The 23,443-nt window shown below is 37.9% G+C and overlaps 4 protein-coding genes, 1 non-coding gene and 1 pseudogene across 5 annotated transcripts; 2 read left to right on the top strand and 4 right to left on the bottom strand.

Moving 5' to 3' along the window:
- Positions 1 to 4,299: 4,299 nt before the first annotated feature.
- LOC108859938 (multiple organellar RNA editing factor 8, chloroplastic/mitochondrial) lies at positions 4,300 to 6,330 on the bottom strand. The gene is made up of 4 exons (XM_018633840.2): positions 5,849 to 6,330; positions 5,668 to 5,765; positions 5,522 to 5,587; positions 4,300 to 5,244 (listed from the first exon to the last, which is right to left on the bottom strand). The coding sequence occupies exons 1-4, from the start codon at positions 6,268 to 6,270 to the stop codon at positions 4,610 to 4,612; spliced, it is 1,221 nt and encodes a 406-aa protein (XP_018489342.1). The 5' UTR covers positions 6,271 to 6,330; the 3' UTR covers positions 4,300 to 4,609.
- Positions 6,331 to 6,903: 573 nt separating this feature from the next.
- LOC130495413 (U6 spliceosomal RNA) lies at positions 6,904 to 7,006 on the top strand. Its single transcript, XR_008934683.1, has one exon. It is a non-coding gene; the product is annotated as a U6 spliceosomal RNA (small nuclear RNA).
- A 1,140-nt stretch (positions 7,007 to 8,146) lies between these two features.
- Positions 8,147 to 10,263, bottom strand: LOC108859940 (protein DJ-1 homolog A). The gene is made up of 8 exons (XM_056985997.1): positions 10,107 to 10,263; positions 9,825 to 10,025; positions 9,513 to 9,662; positions 9,237 to 9,422; positions 9,069 to 9,149; positions 8,786 to 8,986; positions 8,569 to 8,709; positions 8,147 to 8,478 (listed from the first exon to the last, which is right to left on the bottom strand). The coding sequence occupies exons 1-8, from the start codon at positions 10,125 to 10,127 to the stop codon at positions 8,281 to 8,283; spliced, it is 1,179 nt and encodes a 392-aa protein (XP_056841977.1). The 5' UTR covers positions 10,128 to 10,263; the 3' UTR covers positions 8,147 to 8,280.
- Positions 10,264 to 11,891: 1,628 nt separating this feature from the next.
- Positions 11,892 to 13,888, top strand: LOC108857755 (probable beta-1,3-galactosyltransferase 13). Its single transcript, XM_018631768.2, has 7 exons — positions 11,892 to 12,374; positions 12,448 to 12,600; positions 12,687 to 12,769; positions 12,870 to 12,969; positions 13,059 to 13,172; positions 13,281 to 13,423; positions 13,527 to 13,888. The coding sequence occupies exons 1-7, from the start codon at positions 12,007 to 12,009 to the stop codon at positions 13,613 to 13,615; spliced, it is 1,050 nt and encodes a 349-aa protein (XP_018487270.1). The 5' UTR covers positions 11,892 to 12,006; the 3' UTR covers positions 13,616 to 13,888.
- Positions 13,889 to 13,971: 83 nt separating this feature from the next.
- Positions 13,972 to 18,324, bottom strand: LOC130495043 (phosphoenolpyruvate carboxylase 3). The gene is made up of 10 exons (XM_056985994.1): positions 18,221 to 18,324; positions 17,923 to 18,123; positions 17,194 to 17,588; positions 16,805 to 17,112; positions 16,601 to 16,704; positions 16,422 to 16,512; positions 16,171 to 16,325; positions 15,070 to 16,068; positions 14,609 to 14,995; positions 13,972 to 14,516 (listed from the first exon to the last, which is right to left on the bottom strand). The coding sequence occupies exons 2-10, from the start codon at positions 18,088 to 18,090 to the stop codon at positions 14,220 to 14,222; spliced, it is 2,904 nt and encodes a 967-aa protein (XP_056841974.1). The 5' UTR covers positions 18,091 to 18,123; positions 18,221 to 18,324; the 3' UTR covers positions 13,972 to 14,219.
- A 2,889-nt stretch (positions 18,325 to 21,213) lies between these two features.
- Positions 21,214 to 23,344, bottom strand: LOC130495044 (peptide-N4-(N-acetyl-beta-glucosaminyl)asparagine amidase A-like; annotated as a pseudogene).
- Positions 23,345 to 23,443: the final 99 nt, after the last annotated feature.

Genomic DNA, 23,443 nt, shown 5'->3' with positions numbered 1-23,443 from the left:
ATAAATAAAGGTTTACTATCTGTTGTTTATTGGTTTACATTATTTGTTGGATGTTCGATAGACGTCTAAGATCAATTCAAATATAGCAATAAATTACTCTATTTAGTCGAGTGTCCAACCAATCAAACGTATCAAAGATGCAAGAGGATGGCTAACCATTAATCAAATGCGAAGGAGAAGAAGAATGCGATACAAAGCAAAGTAGATGTGTTTAACGGAATATAATAGTCATGTCCTCGACATATTGCTCTATGCGTATATGTTCAAGATTTTATAAAATAATGTAATTTTCTTAAATAAAATATATATACCTGAACCCTGAATATATATATATATATATATATATATATGATCCCTGTTAATTCTATTGGGAATTCTGTGCAGATACACATACAAATGATGCAATCATGTCGTAAAAAACGACCGTAACAAAGTTAATGGCAACACTTAAAAACATGTCAATGTATCAAGTGAGTAACTGTTTTCTTTCATACGATAAATCATATACGTTTCATGTATGTACGAAGTAGATTGAGTTTCCACTGATGCTCTTCGTGCATTAAGAAGGACGATGCAGTCTACAACTAATAATAAAATGTAAAGAAGGACGATCATTTTCTAAGATGTCAAAATAAACGATGATACCATTCATCAAGCAACGTTATGGATTATTTGAAAGCTATTTTATTAGAATTAGCTAGCTAGTAGTAACATATGGACAAATAAATATGCTTAGCGGAAATATATGGCTCTATTTTGGTTTCGTCGATGACTCGTCAGTAAATATAAATGTAAAATTAAACCATGCAAGTCGGAATCATGTTTTCAACAATGGTCAAATAAGTAAACAAATCAATATACAGCTAAATAAGAGTCAAAGATTTACTTCGAAAACGTATTGAGATGTGAACAGCAATTTTCAAGAGATTTGTTACACAAAATTGTGAACTACTATTATATACACATTTTAACTTCTACTAATCTCTTTGTGGAAATCTCCTCGGTCCAGTAATTTTACTAAAAATTTATTAATATTCTACACCAAAAAATTAGATTTTATTAGTTCCAAAAAAATAAATTATGCAAAATATTGAAAAAGTTTATATAATACAAGAAATATTATCATCAATAAATCTCATAAAACAGTTCAAGATAATACAATCTTGCTCAGAATGACACAGTCAGAATTATCGGCTATAATATCGTCTACAAAAATATTTTTTAATTATTAATAACAGAATTAATTAGTATAAAAAATAAAACTTCTACTGTAAAAATCAAGATAATATAAAACAGACTTGTAATTAAACTTGTTGGAAGTAAGTAATCTATTTTTTTCTTTCGTTGGTAGTATTGGTATAAAACTCATTTACATTTTTGACTCATTTATTGTGAGAATCAAGGTTAAATTGTAAAAGTTTAAATAAAATATATATATTTGTTTTTAAATTTTTAAAAAGTGAACGTGAAAATAAATGCAAAAAACAAACAATTCATATAAGCTTTTAAGGCTGATATTTTAAACTGTTTTCAAATTATCAAAATTATTAGACAGAAGTTTATAACCAACAATTTTTTATATGTTTTATGAAAATTTACAGCTAACTATATCACACTTAAATCGTTTAATGAAGATTCATGGTGATTTTATATAAATTTAATTTCGTGTAAACTTTTTATTAATTTATACAATTGTTAGTATTGTCTTTCAGCATTTGTTAAATGTGGGTAGTGGTTAAAAAATTTTCTACCGAAAATAAGAATTCAAAATCCAAATATTTTGATGTAAATAAAGAATTATACATCCATGTATTTTAGTATAAAAACATTAATTAATCTTTAGGTTCAACCGTTTGAGTTAAATAGTTTGGTTTGAGATAATTTTTTTTTCTTAAAAGGACACACGTGACGTCGGATTGCCACGTAGGACTGAGTAATGATGATGTGTTGACACGTAGACTCCACTGGAAATTAACGCTTCACCTACTTTACCCTTTGATTACAACAAAAATGACGATTATACTCTGAACTGGCAAAGACGTGCGTCTTGTCGGATGTTGTGGATGATAGTACCATTCGGATCAGTTCTAATAAAAATCATTTGTCTTCATGTTTTCTTTATTCTCAAAAACATAAATTTTGATTTACATCTACCTTTTAATAGTTTTGGCTTTAAATAAAAAAATTTAACACACTTCCGTCAATTCGCTATCAGAATAATTATTTTGTTTTGTTCGATATTATTTGTCACTTTCAAAGGGTCTCTACTTATTTACTACTCCTGATTCTCTTCTTTATGTTGTTGTGATTATCCTCCAGTATTATTTACTTGAAATATATTACATTACCAAAATGTTACAGCACACTGAAAATATATATATATATATATTCCCTCTGTTTCATATTAGATGATGTTTTATATCAATGCACACATATTAAGAAATCTATTTGTTTCCTTAAAATAACATTAAAATATAAGTTTATTTAATTATAAAAGTAAATATTAAAAATATAATTGGCTATACTGTTTTTGATAAAAATAAAGTTGCCTAGATATGTGAAAACATCATCTATTGTGAAACAACAAACTACACCTAAAACATCATGTAAATTGAAACAGATGGAGTATAATATTTTTTGTAAAAAAGCACACTGAATATATTTAAAGGGAAAAATAAGTTAACCTATAGTTATGCTTCTTAAACTCTTAAATTGTAAAAAAGTTATTGACTAATTTACTAAGTATTTTATTTCCACAAATATTTTTACTATACTATTTTACATAACACTTTTACCAAAAACAAGAAAAAAAATTATACTATTTATGTACAATAAAGAAAACGGAAGTGAGACATTTACAAGGGAATACTGTCCTTTCGCTCTCTCACTTCTGTAATCATGTAAATTTCATCAAAGTAATGAAGATGAAAAATCATAAAGACAGAAGGGCTCGTGATCCAACAACAAGTACACACATTCTTTCATCCGTTTGTAAATAAATCAATATACTGCAAGACAGATAAAAATTTGAAGTTTGAGGATGTTCTTCTCCAAAAAATAACTTCAAACTTAACTTTAATATTTTTATATATTTACATATAGTGATTTTTATTGATAAAAATTAACAAAATCATAAAATTTTAATTTAGCATTATAATATATAAATAATATTATACACTTTATTAATTGGTAAAATAATACATTTTAATAGCATAATACATACATTTTGAAATAATAACTGATTTTTTTTTTGTTTTTTTGCAGATTAAAAGTTAAAAGTTGTTAAAATTATGTATTTTTATTAGTTGATATAGTAATTTTTTTTATATAGTTTTATCTTTTTGTATTTTCGCTTTATAATTTGTATTAGATATCTATTGTAACATTGTTTTGTATAATATTTCGATTTACTGTAGTTAATATATTTATATTTTCATAAGTTAAAAATATAAAAATTAAAATGATAACTATAAAAATTAGTAAGATAATTTAAAAACAGATAATTTAAAAACAGATAATTGTATAAAGAATTAAAAGTAAGAAATTTTAAATATGAAGTTTTCACCAAGGAAAAAAGTTTTGTTCAGTATAATTTAAGTTTTACGGTACACAACTTCGAAATTTGAAATTGCTTTTGGAGCATCCAAAACTTCAAATAATGCTTGAAAGTATACGTTAAGAGAGAGATACTCCAATGCAGATCACATTTGCCGACATAGCTTTAGCAACATTATCATTGGTTGGCAAAAACACATGCGGCTTTTACTTAACATCATAACTCGTACACAAAAAAGTTAGAAAAACAAAAATAATAGGAGGGAAGAGAGCAGTTTGTACGGTTAGGTTACATGAACTTATCAATTTGGACTTTTAGGCTGAGATTTATATATTTTGGGCCTAACACACCGAAGTAGTACATAATAGTCACTCTGTTCTCGTTCAAATTCACTCTTTGGATAGCTAATAATTTTGATCTGTTTAACATCCGAGGCAATGTGACTGGTTTATTATTGCTGCCACACAACGAGAGGATCAAATGACATAATCACTTGAATTGCAGAAAGCGATGGAACCCCACTTGCAATTATTTCCACTATGCTCAGACAAGACAACTGCTCTGCAAACCATGTATTGGTCGTGTCGTAATATGTTGACACTATCATTAATATTCTTGAGAGAGGTTTATTCTGTAACTTTCAAGCATTCATGTTAGCTCGACAAGCAGCCAGAAACACACGTTTGGAGAATCTTCAAGTTATCTAACTCGACCTTAAGGAGCCAAACGAAAACGCATAACGATCAACTACGAAAGATAAAACTAAATTCATACTTTAACTTAGGAGCACCAGTCAGACAAGGATGAACCAACAACATATGGCCTCCATGTGAACCACTTAAGAACTCTCAAGATCCTATAAACTAAAAAAAAATAAACAAACGTTCTAACCATGCCACTCAAGGCTATTCTCTCACATGATATCAGGCTGATAAACGACAAAAGGAATTTTTTAAGTCTTGCTATTGCACTTTCCTTCCCCTTCCTCAGATGATCTATACATCATCCAAAATGCATGATTATAAAGAAAACCCACGACTGGTTCAACTACTTTTAACCCTGGTAAGGGTTCCCCCTGCCATCCCGGTTTGGTGGATAGTTGTTCTGATACTGTGGCTGCTGCTGGTTGTTGTTGTTGTTGCCTGACCATCCTGCATTTGGTGGACCTCCTCCTCCCATGCTGTTCTGCGGTGGTGCTCCTCCATAGTTCGGTGGTGGTACACCCCCCATGTTGTTCTGTGGTGGCGCTCCTCCGTAGTTAGGTGGTGGTCCTCCTCCATAGTTTGGTGGTGGTGCTCCTCCATAGTTCGGTGGCGGCGCTGCTCCTCCATAGTTTGGTGGTGGTACACCTCCCATGTTGTTCTGTGGTGGCGCTCCTCCATAGTTAGGTGGTGGTCCTCCTCCATAGTTTGGTGGTGGTGCTCCTCCATAGTTTGCGGGTGGCCTCTGTCCTCCCAAGTTGTTCGGTGGAGGTGGTGGTCCCCCGTGGTTCTGAGGAGAGCCACGTTGAGGAGGAGGGCCTCCTCCAGCCATGTTCTCTCTTCTCCTCTCAAAGTTCCTGCTTTTATCAAAGTTGCGAGGACGATCATTGCGCCTGTTTCTTTCGTTAGCTCTTGCGTTGTTCCTTTGCCATTCCTCATGGTACTTAGGATCATAAGGAACAGCCTTCCCATCAATGAAAGGTTCCCCTGAAAGTTCATTATTAAACAAAACCATCAAAAGTTACCTCTTTCATAAGATCACCACAAAGATTCAAGCTTTCAACAAAACAACAGCAACCGGACTTCAAACTAACTATCAAATAGAAGCCGTCCAATGTTCCAGTCTAATACAAGGAAGTAACCAATCAGAGACAACAGATACTTCTCCTTATCAACAATTCAAAACAAGAAAGTATAACGGAATAGCAAAGCAACCCTCTTGATTCTCAGTTTGTGATACAAAAAGCACACTAATAAGTCTTACCTCCATAGTCTTTGTTCCTCACATCAAGGTAAGAATCAGGAAGAACCCATCGCACCTTTGGCAACTCTGAAGAAGATTTATAAAGAGAAATTAGAAGGCAGCTTTAAATTTATCAGTGTGGAAAACTAAAAAACCTTACTACCTACCTTTGAGCTTGTGAGAAAGATCTTCAGACACAAGAGCTCCAAAAGCAAAGTAGCACCGTGTTGAAACCGAGTAGATCTTCATCCTCGCTTCTTCTTCACTGCAAAACATTCAAAACGATTCATTTCTCAATTTTTTCAAAACCCTAAAAAAAAAATCAAATTTTGATTAAAGGGTTTTTACCTGCCGAGAATCTGAGCAAGGGTTTTGATATAACCATCAATAATCTCGTCCCTCGTAACATCTCCCTCGGGGGGCTCCATAACCACAAGCCAATGCTCGAAATCGCAACCATCGAGCAGAATCGTCTCCTTCGGCGGCCTGTTCGACCAGTTGGGGTTCGGATCGTTCAGAGAAGACGACGTAGCCTGCGTCGAGAGAGCTTTGAAAGACACGAGGCCGCCGCGACGAGCAACGGATGAGGACAAGGCGGCGGCCGCGACGAGGGGGCGGGATCGGCACGACGCGTAGAGAGAAGAAGAAGACGCGGGAGTTTTGGCGAGAGGAGGAGGAGCAGATGAGGCGAAGGATCGAGTGAAGAAGAGAGAGGAGAGGGATTTCGCCGGACGGCGAAGGAAGGAGCGAGAAATGGTTTGCGTCGCCATAGAGAAACCCTAAGGAAAATGTGGAAGGAAGTGATAAGCCTTTGCGAATTAAAATTAAATCAAAGGGTTTTGCAAGAGGTTTAATAGTGAGTCAGTTGAGGGTATTTCGGTATTTTACTACTGATCTTATCAGATGCGCAACAAAATGGCCCTCGACTTTAACGGAAGCTACGGAAAATGCCACTACTAATATTCAGACCTGCTAATATTTACTGGTTAGTTTGCCAATTTTTTTTTTTTTTTGTCATCGTTAGTTTGCCAATTTAATTTGCTTTTTTTTCTGTGCTGTTTTGCTAACCTGTGGAATAGTAGCAATATGGAATGTGATTGTTATCATAGTTTTGCTAATCTGTGCTGTTTAACATAGTTATCGAAATTTACAATTCTTTTTGGTAAAATGAAATATATTTTCAGGCAAAAGTTCTAACTGTGCCAGAATTGTTTTAATGTCATAAGTCATAACCATGCGGACAAAAGAATGTAATAGGCCCGAGAATAATAATAAGCGAGGCCTTGAGATATAAACAGGCCCATTAAAGCTTTTTACGACATGATGAAGTGAACAGTATCCCACATCGTTCAGACAAAGCAAGGAAGCTGTGTTTATATGGTGATGGAGTCACGAAGATGATTGTCCCTTCGGGGACATCCGATAAAATTGGAACGATACAGAGAAGATTAGCATGGCCCCTGCGCAAGGATGACACGCACAAATCGAGAAATGGTCCAAGTTTTTTTTGATCTTTTTTTCCAAAATCAGTTTCTTCTTCCTCCTGTCTGTTCTTCCGTGTTTCGTTTTTAGGGTTTTCTTACTCTCTGTTCCTCTGGGTTTCGTTTCTTAGGGTTTTCGTTCACTCGAACCGTAACTGATGTAAATATGTGCGAAGCAAAAAGTCTTTAGAATTCAACGCACGAGAATCGATGCGTTTTGTTAACCAAGTAACCCGGTACAGAATGTATTGAACGAGATTCCGGTTAGGGTAAACCAACTGGACTGATCTTTGAGTCTTTGACGAAACCCCATTGCTGGCTCAGCAGAGACACTGATTGGATTAGTATTGCCCCGTAAAGGCCAGAAGGAAAGCTTTTATTTGCGATGACATGATTTTCATTATCGAAGAATAGTCAAATATTTGTTGGTGTGTCATGTGTGTGTGTCGCTTATTCTCAAGAAGCTCAACTTTTTTTGGTTTAATCTCTATACCACCTGTGGAACATAACAGAAGCTAAACCAGACTCACACCAATAGTAGTACCATTATGGTACAATGGCCTGACAAATCATTTGCATTGGATCTTTCTAAAGTTTTGGCTTGGCGTACATTTGGACTACTAATGAAACCAACAATTCAAATCAAGCAAAAGTTTATTTCTTCTTCTAAACTTGTTCTCTCTAAACCAAAAAAAGATTCGTAATATTTACATTTTACCAAAAAAAAAAAAGATTCGTATTACATAATTCATAAACCGGAACAGTGTTACAAACTTACAATTGGTGAAAGAAATCCCAGGATGAAGGCAGAAGTTATCCAAAGTTTTAGGGTGTAACTGGTAATCAATGGAATGAAGGGAAACACTACAATCCTTAACATTTTTTAGAAAATTTATCATTCATGAGGAATGTTTTTTTTCTTTTCGTTCTTTTTCATTCTTTTTTGTAGAAAATTAAAGAGTAATTTTTTTCCTTGTTAATTTTGATAAGGAATCATTATTCCTCGTCATTCCCAAATTTTTATTTTTACTCATTCTTTTCCTATCCATTCTTAATGTTCTGTTCCTATCATGATTACCAGTTACACCCTTAATTTTTTTAGTAATAAAACCAATTGTAAATTCTATTAAATTAGCTTCTTTATTTAAAATTTGAATCTCGACGATTGAATAAAAACTTGTTAGTATTATTTTGAACAAGTTGCCGCTATGGTGAAATTAGTCCCTTATTACAAAGTCTCAACTTCAATGGAGAGATAACTAGACATTTTTTATTCACGTGTCACTTCATTCTTTGAACTTAAACAAGTATCGCCTTTGCGAGCTGAAGTGCTTTCTCACGCCCGTAAAACTTCTCAACGATCATAAGCGCACACTCTATTGCAGTCCCTGGAGCTCTGCTCGTTATGAGATTCCCATCAACAACGACCCTGAAATCAACGTGACTCTGGTCCGAAAGTCTGTTGCTCACCACTGGGTGTGTAGTCGCCTTCTTACGCTAATACAAAAAACATGTCTCTTACATCTCAGTGCAAGATATATTAACAAGAAGACTGCACAAATTCAAGTACTGGTTTGAATGTTGCACCTTGAGTAAACCATGAGGCTCAAAGACGTAAGCTGGCGACGCGCAGATACCTCCATATGGTTTGTTTGCTTCAGCTTGTTTCTTTAACATGTTCACCAGTTTCTCGCAGCGTGACAATCTTGAAGCACCGTTAAGACCACCCTAATGTGACACATCAAGGATGTTTTTTTTTGTACTATTTTTGAAAGAATCTTTTATATGAAAAGTAAGCACTCACAGGCAACATAATCAGGTCGAATGACTTCTCTAAAACCTCATCAAGAAGCAAATCTGCGACTAGGTTAGCTTTGTGAGATCCTACAACTTCCAAACTGTTGCTAACTGAAGCAATCACTACATTTGCTTTTGCCCTCCTCAGGATATCTACCACGGCTATAGTTTCAATCTCATCTGATCCCTCTGCAATGGGAACGAGAATCTGAAACAAGAAAAACATAATCTTTCTTGACTAAGAGTGTATTAATAATAAAACGACTAAGTTGAGAGATAAATGAGCATACATGTGGAGTATCTTTGAATGTCCAGCTCGTTTGGTTAAGCTCGGTGAAAGTAAACTCCTCACCAGGGTTAGGACGAGGCAGCTGAATTCAAGAGGAGATAAACAGAGCTAGTTAGAAACACCACCATAGCTGGTGTTGAATGAAAGAGGGCAAGAGACAGAAACATGCCAAGATACTAGAGACATCAACAGCTGTTTGTTTCCCACACAACTTCTCAATAAGAGTGAGAGAGAACTCAATGGTGGTTCCTGGTCCTCGACTAGTTACGATCCTTCCATCTATCTCCACTCTTGACTCACTAGCTGTGGCACAAGTAGCTGAAAGTTTCTCCATGAAAACAGGGTAACACGTTGCCTGCCATGCAAAATCCATCCAGACATATTAAGATAAAGAGCTGAAAACGAGATGATAGAGTAACGTGACGTGGTCGCTTTTTTTACTTACGTTTTTGCCCTCTAGTAAACCCCAAGTACCAAGAGCCAAAGCAGGAGCACAACAGATAGCTGCGTTAAGTCTTCCATCTGCGTCTTGTTTCTTTACCATCTTCTCCACAGGTTTGCAGTTTTTGAGTGTCTCGCCTCCAGGAAGCCCTCCCTATAATCAAAATTTAATATTAGAAAACAGCAAAATCAAATAATCTATGCAGTAGTTTCACATTGATTTCTAAATCATATATTTGATCGATGGTAGAAACTAACAATTCGTTCGGACCAATGTCTCAAATTATTACTAAATGTCTTAACAGAGAGGACTTACGGGGAGCATGATAAGGTCGAAAACAGAGTCGGTAATGTCAGAGAGGAGAGTGTCGGCGACCATCTTGATTCCATGACAAGCATCAACGCCAACCTGATTCTCGACCGAAGCCACCGTCACGTAAGCACCACTACGTCGCAATACGGTGATCATCGCCAACGCTTCTAGGGGCTCAGTACCATGAGCAATAGGGATCAAAACCTAAAAACATGTAATAATTTAAAAAAAAACTTTGATCACCAGGAGAACATACGTACGAGGATGAAAACAACGAGATCGTACCTTCTTCGTAGATGAAGCCATGGTTTACAAAGATGGTATATCGAAGAAAGAAAATGAAGATCTGAGTATCACTGGTGGAGTGGTGGGGTTAAAATAGTGAGAGGCTCAAGTGACGACGCCATTCACGACTTTTCTTATAGTCACTTTGATCAAAAAGGTTGAGATGTGTGATGACGTAAGTAGCGATAAAAAGGCACTTATTGAGATGTGGCAAACACTGATTGGTGGAACGTGATAATGTCTTTCACACGTCATCGTGTTGGATAAAGTCTTTATTCCACTTGGCACTCGGTAAACTAAGACGGCGTGTAGTTGGGCGACAAAAAACAAAAGTATTATTTAGGACAACGAGATCATGCCTCGGTTCTTGATTTTTCTTCATGCAAGTGTGTGTTGATTGTAGTTTTGATATTTCATATTTGTAACAGATAAATAAACCGGACGAATAATATATGAGCTGGGAGAGGATAGCTCCTCTTTTATAGTGTTCAAAATGGTTTGTGGGTTAGTATTAACTGGTCAAAAAGTACCAACTTCCTGGCACTCTCAATTTTGCACAGGCATTTTTCTGGCTAAAGATCGCGATAACCTACATCGAACAAAGAAGCAGGTGTAGACAAAACCAGAGTTTGACGTGATTAGCCAGCTTGAGAGCTGTGATCAGATGGTTCCAGAAGGATCGGATGATGAACCTCCACTTGGAACCAACCAAACAGAGCCAGCTTCAGAAACAGAGAACCCGGCTCGAGAGAGCAATGCTGCAAATAGTAGGCCAGAGACAACACCAGTCTCCATAGGAGAAGAAGATTGTTTGCGAGAAGAGCTTCTTCCTCATCTGCAGCCGTAGAAGAAGAAAGGCAAGCTAGAGTGGTGTAGGAGTAGTAAACAATGTTAGTGATGAGATGTTGCTTTCCACTCTATTTTCTTGTCACTTCTTCGAGCTTGCTTTTAGTTTACATAAAATAATAACAATGGTAAAATAACATCTTTATAAAACTTAAAACCAGCCTAATATTATTGAGTGGAGTTGAAGCGAAACCAAGTTAGCTTTCGTAATGAAGGGATATCATATGATGATACCTTAAGACATTATCATCTAATGATTAAAAGACATCTTAATCTCGTGTGGACACAGATTCAGCTCTTGCTTTTTAATCACTTTAATAATATTCTGGTAGAAGATCTGAAATTTTTGTTGAAAGTTTCAAACCATATACTCCCTCTGTTTCATAATACTTGATGTTTTGCCTTCTTGCACAAAGATTAAGAAAACTAGATTTTTCTAAAAAAAATATTTTTAAAATATTACTTTAGAATCAATTAACCAATAATAAAAAAGACAGTGAAATCTAATTGGTTAAACAGTTTCCAATAAAGTTAAAGTTAACCTTAAAATCTCAAAACTTCATCTAATTTGAAACAAAATTATTCTTCTAAAACATCAATTATATTGAAACGGAGGGAGTATAATTTACGCTATAACTTTTCGAAATAAAACACAATCTTCAAGAATTTTGCACAGTATTTTAGAAAGTGAAACGCATATCCTTGATCTAGAAATCTCCAACTTTTTTTTTATTTACTAGGCGAGAAAAGCTTTCACTATAGTACATAACTGATAATTACAATGACTGATTTATTTTCTGGACATAAATCTTTGTTAGTTTGGTTAAGTCATGCCTAACTTTGTTAAGATCATTAATGTTCTAAAATTGGTTTTATTCTTAATTTTTTTTTTTTGCTTTGTTGTCACTGATTCATACACATTAGAAAAGGATCCGGATCCGAACAAAAAAAAACTGGATCCAACGGATCTGAGAAACATAACAGTATAACACTAACGACCGTTAAAACTGATTCATAAGCCTGAGAGCTTCCGACCAAGAAGATCCGTCACAAAATGATGCCAACTTCTCCGAGGCTGAAGCTCTTCCACGCGCGTCCAACGCGCCGACGACCGTCTACGATCGTCCTCACCTCTCTCGCGATCGGACTCTTCGGCTTCCTCTTCGGACTCTCCGCCATCGTATTCCCGGGTATCCGGCTATCCGCCCGGACCTGCCTCACCAATTCTCCTCCAAAAACTGTACGCGTCGTCTGGAACGTCGCCGGAAGTAGCAACAACGGCAATGGCGGCATTAGCATCAGCGGAGTGAAGAGGCACAAGGTGATGGGATTCGTCGGGATCCAAACCGGATTCGGTTCAGCTGGGAGGAGACGAGCGCTCAGGAACACGTGGATGCCCTCCGATCCACAAGCCCTTCGACGGTACTGAATTGATTTATCTTCTTCTGCCATTTGCTCTGTTTTTATAATCTCATTTGGTCTCTCTGCTGCACAGCTTGGAAGAGTCAACAGGATTAGCCATTAGGTTTATTATAGGCAAAACCAAAGACGAATCGAAAATGGCTGAGCTTAGAGAGGAGATCGCAGAGTTCGATGACTTCATACTGCTTGATATCGAGGAGGAGTACAGTAAGCTCCCATACAAAACGTTAGTTAGAATATTTTCTCTCTGTTTCACATCTTTTAATTAAAGATAAACTCTCTGATCTCCATGGTCTTCTTTGGTGTGTATAGTTTGGCTTTCTTCAAAGCTGCGTATGCCTTGTATGATTCAGCCTTCTATGTCAAAGCTGATGATGATATTTATTTGAGGCCAGGTGATTTATATATATATTACATTCTCTCTTTTGAGTTTTGTCGCTTTGTTCGTGGATACTGGATAGTATATGTGAGTGAGGCTCTTGTGTCATTTCGCAGATCGGTTGTCCTTGCTGTTGGCTAAAGAGCGGAGTCACTCTCAGACATATCTTGGTTGTCTGAAGAAAGGTCCTGTTTTCACAGATCCAAAGCTTAAATGGTAAGCACAGGAAAAAATAGTTAGAAAGAATTGGATTTGAAACATGTAATCATATCTCTTGTGATTTTCAATAATAATCGTTTTGGCAGGTATGAACCTTTGGCAGATTTGCTTGGTCAAGAGTATTTTCTTCATGCCTATGGACCTATATACGCTCTTTCTGCAGATGTTGTCACCAGTTTAGTTGCTTTAAAGAACAACAGGTAAGTCATGTCTCCTTTTTATTTTACTCGTCTTTTTTGAAGTCTCCATGGGGTTATGTTAGGACATTTGGTTGAAGAGGTCTCTGCTAAAGCCAAAGAGAACTTCAGTTTCAGGATGTTTAGCAACGAGGACGTGACAATAGGTGCGTGGATGCTGGCGATGAACGTCAACCACGAGAACCACAAGACCCTTTGTGAACCACAGTGCTCACCTTCCTCCATTGCTGTTTGGGATATACCCAAATGCTCAGGTTTGGACATTCACATGCAATCCAGATTCGCTTTTGCAGAACCATTTCTACAAGAATTGATCACAATTTTTGGATTCATTGCCTATGTGTTACTGGTGTGCAGGGCTTTGTAACCCAGAGAAAAGGATGTTGGAACTTCACAAGACAGAGAGCTGCTCAAAGAGCCCGACTTTGCCATCGGAAGATGAGTAATCTTACCTCTTATTGATCTCCTTTTATGGTCAAAGATCCGAGGCTACACGTCCACCATTGCAGTTGCTTTGCACAGATTGTACAAGACTTCAATTTATTACTACTCAATGAGAAGAAAAGAGAGGAGAGTTGATCATTTCGCTTAAACGGCTTTTATAAAAGCTAGGGTTAGTAGTTTTTGTGTAACCCCAACTTTTGGACGATTCCTTGTTGTACAAGTATAATATTGAATTATCTGTAACTTCCATCTTTTGAGGGACCACATTTCAGACTTTAGACGACGTGCAAACTACACGTCGTGAAAACATAAAAGGAACTGTAAATGAATCTGCCATTGCGAGACAGAGCAGAGACAAAAAAAAAGGATAGAATTAAACATTCATCCACTTTCAGAAACAGAGCAGTGTTTAGTTTCAGACAATGACAAGATTCAAACTTGTTAACGGTGGATACATAAAGTAAACTGTATACCGACCAACGGTGGATACATAAAGTAAACTGTATTCCGACCGTGATAACTTATTATTCAAAAAGAAAGACAAAAAAAAGAGAGACTTCAAAGTTGTATGATTCTCTCAGTGACTCAACTCACTCTCACTCTCACTTAACCGGTGTTTTGCAATCCAGCGGCAATACCCTTCATGGTTAAGATAAGCGTGTCCTCAAGTCCAGGCGCGTACTCACTCGTTGGGTTAAGCTTGACAAGCTCTTGTGCTGATTTACTTGACTGCATGATCTCTTTCGAAATATGTGGTCGCACAGTCACATTGTAGTTTGTGTCACGGATTCTCTTCAACGTGTAGGCTTGACAGACGTTAAGCGTTGTAATGTAAGAGTCACGCAACCTAAGCCTCTGTTTCAAGTAAGGGTCTTCTTCAAGAAGGTCTTTGTGTCCAGCAGTCTGCAACAAAAATGAATATTAATGGCACGCTGTAAGTAAAAGGAATAAGAAACAGAGGACTCTGTTTTTTTTTGGTTCTGTTTGCTTCATACCTGGAGGATGAGGTTCTTGGTTTCTTCAAAGTTGGTTCTGAGTTTCTCTCCAAAGGACCATAGATCTTTTGAGACAAGGAGTTTGTCGTACAATGCAGCGATCCCTGGGTCTCCCTTAGCAAACACCATCTCAATAAGATCGATGGTGACTCGGAAAAACGGCCAGTGTTTGTACATGTCTTGCAGCATGTGAAGGTTCCTCACATCCTTCTTGATTGCGTACTTGAAAGCTGCTCCGAATCCTAACCATACAGGAAGATGGAATCTTGTTTGCGTCCAAGCAAAGATCCATGGGATTGCACGGAGAGACTCGATCCCACCGCTTGGCTTTCTCTTTGAAGGTCTGCTTCCTATGTTCATACGTCCATACTCCAGCTCAGGTGTAGCCTACAAAGCAAACCAACAGTATAAGATACTTCGAAATATAAAACTTGGTTAAATGTGAATGAATGTGTACTTACAAGACGGAAGTACTCGACAAATCGAGGTTCTTGGAAGACCACAGATCGATACTCCTCAGTAGCAACAACAGCCATTGCATCTAGCAAAGCACGCCACTCAGGTTTTGGTGAAACAGGAGGGTTCATTCCATGCTCAAGAGTAGCAGCTGTGAAACGCTGAAGCGTTCTAAAACACAAGTGTTCCTCTCCAAATGATTGCTCAATGACTTCACCTTGAACCGTCACTCGTAGCGAGCCATTAACTGTATCCGGTGGCTGAGACAATATAGCAAGATGGGTGGGACCACCTCCTCTTCCAACTGTGCCACCACGGCCATGGAACATGGTTAGCTTCACTCCATATTTCTTAGCAACTTTAACAAGCTCTTCTTGAGCTTTGTATAGCTCCCAAGCAGCTGAGAGACGCCCAGCGTCTTTCCCTGAATCAGAGTAACCAATCATAACCTCTTGTTTACCGTTAATACGGTTTTTGTACCAGTCTATTGAAAAGAGTCTTGAAACAGCGGCCGGAGCTGCTTCAAGATCAGCTAGCTTCTCAAAGAGTGGAACAACTCTAAGTGGCTGTTTCACGTGGCACTCGCGCTGTAAAAGCTCAACCGCAAGGACATCACTAGGTGAAGTTGCCATGGAGATAATGTAAGCTCCAAAGCAATCTGAAGGCAGTTCGGATATGACTTTGAAGGTGTCCAGGACGTCAGCAATCTCTTCTGTTTTAGGAAGATCAGGTCCGAATAGTGGACGCTTGCCGCTTAGTTCAGCTAGAAGCCATTCTTGCCGACGTTCTTCAGACCAGTCTCTATAAGAGGAACCGTCTAAGTGCTTGGTGATAGCATCCAAGACATCGGTGTGACGTTCAGACTCTTGCCTAATGTCAAGCCTCACAAGGGAGAGTCCAAAGGTAGAGACTTGCCTCAAGAAATCAAGAAGGGTTCCATCAGCTATTGGGCGGTCACCACATGAACATAGTGATCGGTAACAGAGTTCAAGGGGCTCCAAGAACTGCGTAAGTAAGTAGAACAAAGAACAGTAAACTCAGCAGTTAGAATCAGACAAACAACTTACTAAATAAAAATAAAAATGCAGAGTACAAAGGTTATTTACCTGTTCAACATTGGTGAAAGTAGCTTCTTCAGGGATGTCAGAGATTCCGTTACTGAGCAATTGACGAGAGCGCTCACGTGTGTGATAGAGTCTATCCCTCACATCACCAAGAACCACACGATATGGCTCAGTTGGTGGAATTGTTTTCCAAAACTCTGGATTGATTTAAAGGAAACTATCACTTAAGAATGTGCAAGCAATAAGATGGTATATACACATGTGTTTCCTAAGAATGGTTCTCTGTTTCTAACCTATGTAATGCTTTGCAGCATCTTTCCTTGAGTTCCTATGGATTTCATCAGCCTTGGCTTTGAACTCATCAGTGCAACGCCACATAGACAACTGCCAAGAAGAAAAATATGAATGAATCAAAGAGGATCTGAATGAAGGCAAACCAGAACAAGTGGACACTTCAAAAGAGATAAAGAACCTCAAACATAAGATTCTCAATTTGGTTATAGTAGAGATTAGCAGCCATCATTCTAGCCAACAAGCACACATCTCTAGTGACCTCAGGTGTGACCCTTGGATTACCTGCAATTCAGTTAAGGTAGACTAGATGGTGAACAAAAACGAAACAAGAGAGAGAGAGAGAGAGAGATTCATTTGCTAGTAATGATAGAAACTTCTGTACCATCACGATCACCGCCCATCCATGAAGAGAATTGAATCAGTGGAGCATTGTAAGGGACACGTTCATCGATCCCGATGTTTTTCAAAGCAGTGTCCACACGGCGAAGGAACTTAGGGACACCGTTCCATATTGTCTCGTGAAAATAGCTCATCCCAGCTCTCATCTCATCTTGAGGTGTTGGAGGTGTTCTTCTAATCTCATCTGTACGGAATGCAGCTTGAATCTCCCTCTGAAGAGACTCATCAAGCTCCTGCTTGTCATCAGGAGTAATGTCCTTAGCATAAAGCTGAGCAAGACAGTCTCTTATCCTGAGAAATCATTTCAAAGGTCAAAAGAGTTGCCTCACTCACTGATCTCTCTATAGAAAGTAATAAAAAAAAACATCTAACCTGCCGTGCTTCTGAAGCAAAGATCTACGCACAGACTGAGTAGGATGAGCAGTCAAAACCAAATCCACAGTCTGATTCTTCAAAGCATCAAAGATCTCTTCAGGAGACTTGCCAAGATCAGTGACAAGCCTCTTGAAAGTCTCTTCGATATCAGACTCAGTAGCTGCAGAGCTCTCGTCAACGAAATCACCTTTCTTGAGCTTCTTGATCCTGCGGCGGTAAGCGATCTGAACCTCCTCGGCCAAGTTGGCTAAGTTAAGCATGTGGGAGAAAGCCTTGGAGATAACAATGGAGTCACCAGCGTCCAAACTAGTGAGAACTTTCCCTAGCTCCTCAAGCTTCTTAGGCTCACGGTTGCCTTCATACTCAGCAGAAAGCTCGTATAGCTCTTGAACCTGTACAGTAACATCATTTCTCAAGAATCATATACTCTGTTTTATAAAAGGTGTGGTTTTGACATTTTTTCTTCTTGCTACACATTGTCACTTTAAATTTTCAATACAATTTATATTTACAAAAGTTTAATATTAATTACAAAATGCATTCATTGATCTCTTATAATAATTTTGTTTAACTCAAATAATATTAGTTAAATAAATGTAATTAATAAAAATGTTCAATTCACATTCTTCGAGTACATAACTAATACGTGATGTAAAGGTTGAAACCTTTTGCGATTTAAGCAAATGTGTATTAATTTAATCGAAAGGTGAATCGTATTTTTGGTACCGTTTCACGGAGATCCTCTCCGTGAAGATCCTGGAGAATGTCAAGGAAGCGATCGAGGAGGAGTGCATCGTACTCGATAAGCTTATCGTCTTCGCTCACTTTAGCGGGAGCCAAGTTGCGAAGCTGCGCATCAATTGATGCCATTTTCTCTATGTTCCGACCCGCCATGATCGCTGATCAGACCGGTCTCCACTCGGTTCTCTGTAAAGACGATGGAACAGGGGGATTTATTGACTGACGGAAAAAAATAATCAAAACTTTAAAAACAAACAGAGTTTCAATGGATTGAGAGATAAACCTTTCGGAAGATATCTGCGGGATGCAACTCAGATTAGAGAGAGAAGGCTTTTTTGATGGTAGCGAATGAGAGAGTAGGCTCAAACTATATATAGAGGAAGGAAGTGCTCTAGACAGAGTGTTGGCCGAGAGATGCGCGCTTTTTTAATGAGATTTAATTATTTCGATATTACTTTCTTATTTTTTATCATATTCTTTGTTGGAGTATTATTGTGAGTTTATATCTGTGAATTAATTTTGTTTTTTTTTTTGACTAAATTCTTCAAATTAAAGCATGTGAATTAATTTTGTTATAAAACATAAACTTGTATGTAGTGAAAACATTATTCGTAAAATCCGTCTTGTTATTATAGGAAAAAGGAATAATTCTCACGGATATTCTGTATCTTTTATTTATTATTACAAGCAAATTACATAGCATAAGAGAATATAACTTTTTCAAAACATAAGGAAATAGAATCTTTTCATTAATTCCATTTAATATGGTAAACTAAAGTTCGTCTCTTAATTTTGGGATTTTTTTTTGTTATTGTATTTAGAGATATATACTACAAATTAAGTAAGAAAGTGAAAGTATTAGTCATAGTACTTTAATTTATCAGGATTCGAAATATAAAGCATAAATTAAGACACGTTTGAATTTCAGTTTTACTGATCATAGCCTAATGAATCTGATTTCTTAAGGGTTGTAAAATTTAAGTGTAACAATATTATTAATCTTAGCTTTTTTTGCTTTTGGTGCTAATTCTTAGCTTTGGTAAAGAAATAAATGTGTTTGGTTTGTAAAAAAATACAGAAAACAAGATCGTGTGAGCTCGTGCATGCCTTTTGTCTAAACCCGAAAATGCATAAATCTCTGACTCTTAACTTCCAGACCATCCACGTTGACTTTTTAAAAGTTTTAAATTTCACAAGATCTCTTTTCTGTCATTTTTAGAAGTAAATCGGGGCAGACTAATCATTATTCCTCAAATAAATGGCATGGTTATGAGATGGATAACTAATACATTAAGGTTCTGTATTCTCTCATGTCTTATCAATGGAATATTCGAGAGTTCGTTCGAATCACTGAATAAGTCATTATAATATGTACTCAAGTCAACTAAGTTTGTGATTTGCTATATCGCGACGTGGGTTCTTGTACATCTGTTTAACTTATTTGCTTCCACTTAATCTTTCATATACATTTCTAATAGAAGAACAGGGCCGGCTCAAAGATTTAGTGGGCCCCTGGGCAAAGTAAATTTTTTTTAAAAAAAATTACATATATTTACAGATAATTTCAAAAATTGAACCTTTATTTCAATATTATTCTTTTAAACTGGACCTTTTTTAATATTACTTTTGCAAAAAACAATTTGAGCCCTGGGGCGTGGGCCCCCTTGCCCCTATGCCTAAACCGGCCCTGTAGAAGAATAAGACAAGTTTTAAACTATTGAAAACTCTAGAGCTTGTCCTGTGAAATGTTATTAGAGTATACAATGTGTACAAGTTTTTGACACTTTTAACAAGAATACAAAAGTTTAAAAATTTTAAAACATTATTAGATAAGTGGCTCTTGGGTAGACTGATTCGTTCGAACATTTATCATTGAACCTTTTGTAAATATTAAAGGGTATGATGAATCATGTCGTCTTCTTAATTTGAAATTTAGCAATAATGCTGAATTGATTATGCTAGAATCTCTATAGTTTATAGATCACTTTATAAACTAATGAAAAGACAAGGTTCTGTTAATTGGATAATATATTGGATGATAGAGCTACAATAATATAAAGATGTGCAATAATGGTATGGTGCGAGGCCAGTGCCGGTGATAATTCTGTTGACTTATAGGATGATAGTTAACATTATTTATCAGAACCACTCGGGTAGTACAAGCAAATTGTATTTCTCCTTCTAAGCATTTGATAAAATAGAAAAGAAATAAAAGTGGGGTGATTCATGAAAGCAAATTGGTGAGGCCATGGTAGTGTGTATACACTATCAAATAAATTAAATTTATGTTGCGATTTTATATGAATTATAGATCATATAAAATTTATTTTATAGTTCCAGTTTGTCAAATTTTCACTTCTTTCTGTTTTGTTTCTTTCTCTCAACAATGCATTTATGCAAATTTAAATTTAGACATTGAGCTCAGCGACTTCTTTTCTACGTACCATGATACAACACAAGCTGCTTGGTTTCACATCCAAGTGGGACAAGAGAAGATACATTATTACATCAATGTTAAAGAGTTAAAACCAGGAAGGCTTCAGACATGGAAGGTTTTCTCTGATTCTTTCCACCAAAATTAAGAGATTCAAACACATGTTAACAAAACTAAAACAGCAGGTTCTTGTCTCACCTGTCTGTTCATCAACATTTCAGACAACCAATTCAGATTCAACTTTCTCTGCAACATGATTAGGGTGGTAATCCAAGCTCTTCACGGTTTCAAAGAAATGAGCTACAGCTTCCTCTGGTGTCCCTACCAAGACACCATGTCCTAGGTTGAGTATATGCCCTTTTGGTCCAGCGCTCTTCACCACTCTTAACACACAAAAAACATCACAAAGACAAAATTATTATTATTAAGCTCTGATGGCTAATGGCCATCAAAGTGAAGTAAATGGCTACTTGAGTGGATGAACTTCGTTTCCTCCATCTATTGTCCAAAACCAAACTACCATTAGGCTCCAAGTAAAAAGTGTTGTTGACCACCACCCATTTGAACCTCTCCCTCTATTATCTGGTCACATTGAGGAGAGCTTCTACTAATCTGATCAGACAGAGTACAAGGTGTAACCGCAATCAATGACCTGAAGGATCACATTGATCAGATTAGTAGAAGCTCTCCTCAATCAATGACCTGAAGGATCAAAGTCAATTTAACGTCAACTTTTCCTGCTGCATTTTCATGTGTATCCGCAATCAATGACCTGAAGGATCAAAGTCAATTTAATGCATAAGACTTGCTTGTTTTGGACATAACTTTTTCCACTATTGAAATAATTCAAATTAACCGGTTTATCAATCATTAACCCCTGATAAACCGGACCGGATCTATTTGCATATAAGTCAGACAGAACATGATGAGGGAAGACGGTTTTACACAGCAAAATCTGACACAGTACAAGGTCTGAAAATAACAGAAACAAACACACAAAAAAACTTCTTTTCTACTATATTTAACGACGTTTCTTTCTCCACTGTCATTCACAGCAAGAGCGCGGTCAACGTCTCTAGTCTAGTTAGATCCTCCGGCATCTTCAGTGCTGTCTTCTTGCAAACGGTTTCAACCTCATCATACAGAATGTCGTAGTTGAAGCTACTAATGTTCCTCGAGTAACACTGGTCACTTCCAACATAGTTATACACTTGTTGCGTTCCCCCATATCCATTCACCACCAAATTATTCTTCACCACCATAACCCCTTGCCCTTCTTGCTTATTCTCCAGCTTGCTCTTAAACGTTCTCACCATCCCATAATCACTCTCTGATCTCTCCTCGTTGAACCCCATCGTCACATTCGCAACCTCCAGAGACGTGCTGTCTTCTTGCTCCAAGGAGTCAGAGTAGAGGTAAAACGGAAACCTCTTGATGGATTTCGCCGCGTAGATCGCCCTCGACCCTCTCTTGGCATGAACACGATCTTCAGCTTCGATCAGCTGATCAATGATCTGCAAGCTCCCATCTTTACCCAAAACCATCTCGTTCACATACCTAAACTCCTGATGAGAAGTGGTCACGATATCTCCACGAGAAGACTTGACCAAACCACTCAAACTTATCGACCTCTTAGCTTCCGTCTTAAACTTCCCATTCAATCCCTCGAACTCTGACACAGAGCTAATCTCAAGACAGCTTCTACTAACCTCCAACACCTCCCCTTCGACCACCTCCTTCTCACGATCCAACCAAAGATGCAAATTCGCATCCACAAACCAAACGTTCAACGCGTTAGTCACGCTAAACCCAAACTCATGACCTTCCCCGTCCAACAAACTCCCCAAGAAAGGCGTCAGCTCGATATCATAACTCGGCAGATCGAAAGAACCGATAGCCGTGACCGGTCTCCACAGCAGAGGATTGATCCCACCGGTGAAAACGACAGGGAAAGGCCAAACCGCACCGGCTACTCTACCGTCGAGAGTAACCACAACTTCTCTAAAAGGTCCATTACCACCAGAAACACTGAGATTGTTGGCTGTGATAAAGTCGTTAGGGAGATTCCCGTACCAAAACTCGTCGTTCTCGTGGAAAGAAACGTAAACTTCGAGAACGGCTCTGTACACATTCCTCGGGATCTTGAACTCTTTGCGCTTGGAATCACTCAAACTCGAGATCTCGAACCATAGCCCGTCGTTTAAAGGAAGGTTTCTCGAGATAGGGATGATGGTATCAGCTCGAGAAGGAGAGTTGTTGTTGTTGTGATGGCTGGAATCGAGTGGAGGATAGTGGTAATGGAAGATGAGATCGACGTGGTAGACGCCGGTGTAGGTTTTGTCGACGATGTTGCCGAGGTAGAGGGCGAGGGTGCGAGTCTTGTTGTCGTCGACGAGGAGAGAGTGGTATTTTGTGACGTCTTTCTCGACGGACCAGACGATGCCGTTTTGAGTAGGCTCGGCTGTGCAGCTGCGGAGAAGCTCGACTCCGTCGAGCCAGACGCCGAAGATGCGGTCGAACTGTCTTCCTCGGGAGGTGGATCTGAACTCGAGGATGATTTTGGAGAATTGTCGGGAGGAAGGGGGAGGGCAGTGGGAGGGGAGAGTGTAGTTGGCGAGGACGGGGTTTCGTGTAGGTGTAAGCGAAGTCGTGGTGGAGGAATTGGTGCGAGCATGGCGGTGGTTGAGATGGAGGAGAGAGAGGGGACGGGTGGCTTTTTGACTTCGAAGTAGCGAGTGGGTGACGTGGCGTTTTGGGATGGATAAGAGGAGGAGAAGAGAGGTGGTTTGAAGCGAGATCTGGTTTTTGTCGTGGTGATCGGCGACGGCGGCAGAGAGAAAGAAGGCGGTGAAGAAGAATAAGAAGGAGAGGAGTGGAGGAAGCGAGGAAGACATGATCGTACGAACTGCTGACCTTGTTTTGGTCTCTGTCTGGTAAAATCCAATCCAATCTGATATATGTCAAAGACGCAACACACATTTATCATAAAGTACGTCTTACTTAAAGAATTTAAGATGTTTTCTTGGGAGCTTAAAAAAAACTAATCACTTATACTAAAATAATGTACACTTA

This window comes from Raphanus sativus, chromosome 5 (assembly GCF_000801105.2).
Source record: "Raphanus sativus cultivar WK10039 chromosome 5, ASM80110v3, whole genome shotgun sequence".
NCBI lineage: Eukaryota > Viridiplantae > Streptophyta > Magnoliopsida > Brassicales > Brassicaceae > Raphanus > Raphanus sativus.
Note: the sequence above shows the minus strand (reverse complement) of the source record. Positions and strands in the feature narration are given on the sequence as shown.

Excerpts from the sequence above, each read along its gene's own strand:
- LOC108859938 (XM_018633840.2), bottom strand. The coding sequence starts at position 6,270 with ATGGCGACGCAAACCATTTCTCGCTCCTTCCTTCGCCGTCCGGCGAAA. Across the intron at positions 5,766-5,848 it reads CTTGCTCAGATTCTCGGCAG|TGAAGAAGAAGCGAGGATGA; the intron begins GTAAAAACCCTT and ends AATGTTTTGCAG. Across the intron at positions 5,588-5,667 it reads TCTTTCTCACAAGCTCAAAG|AGTTGCCAAAGGTGCGATGG; the intron begins GTAGGTAGTAAG and ends AATCTTCTTCAG.
- LOC108859940 (XM_056985997.1), bottom strand. The coding sequence starts at position 10,127 with ATGGCTTCATCTACGAAGAAG. Across the intron at positions 9,663-9,824 it reads TCGACCTTATCATGCTCCCC|GGAGGGCTTCCTGGAGGCGA; the intron begins GTAAGTCCTCTC and ends TTTTGATTATAG. Across the intron at positions 8,479-8,568 it reads AGCCTCATGGTTTACTCAAG|CGTAAGAAGGCGACTACACA; the intron begins GTGCAACATTCA and ends TTTTTGTATTAG.
- LOC108857755 (XM_018631768.2), top strand. The coding sequence starts at position 12,007 with ATGATGCCAACTTCTCCGAGGCTGAAGCTCTTCCACGCGCGTCCAACG. Across the intron at positions 12,970-13,058 it reads ACAGATCCAAAGCTTAAATG|GTATGAACCTTTGGCAGATT; the intron begins GTAAGCACAGGA and ends TCGTTTTGGCAG. Across the intron at positions 13,424-13,526 it reads GGATATACCCAAATGCTCAG|GGCTTTGTAACCCAGAGAAA; the intron begins GTTTGGACATTC and ends ACTGGTGTGCAG.
- LOC130495043 (XM_056985994.1), bottom strand. The coding sequence starts at position 18,090 with ATGGCGGGTCGGAACATAGAGAAAATGGCATCAATTGATGCGCAGCTT. Across the intron at positions 17,113-17,193 it reads TTGCTTCAGAAGCACGGCAG|GATAAGAGACTGTCTTGCTC; the intron begins GTTAGATGTTTT and ends ATGATTTCTCAG. Across the intron at positions 16,513-16,600 it reads TTGAGAATCTTATGTTTGAG|TTGTCTATGTGGCGTTGCAC; the intron begins GTTCTTTATCTC and ends TCTTCTTGGCAG.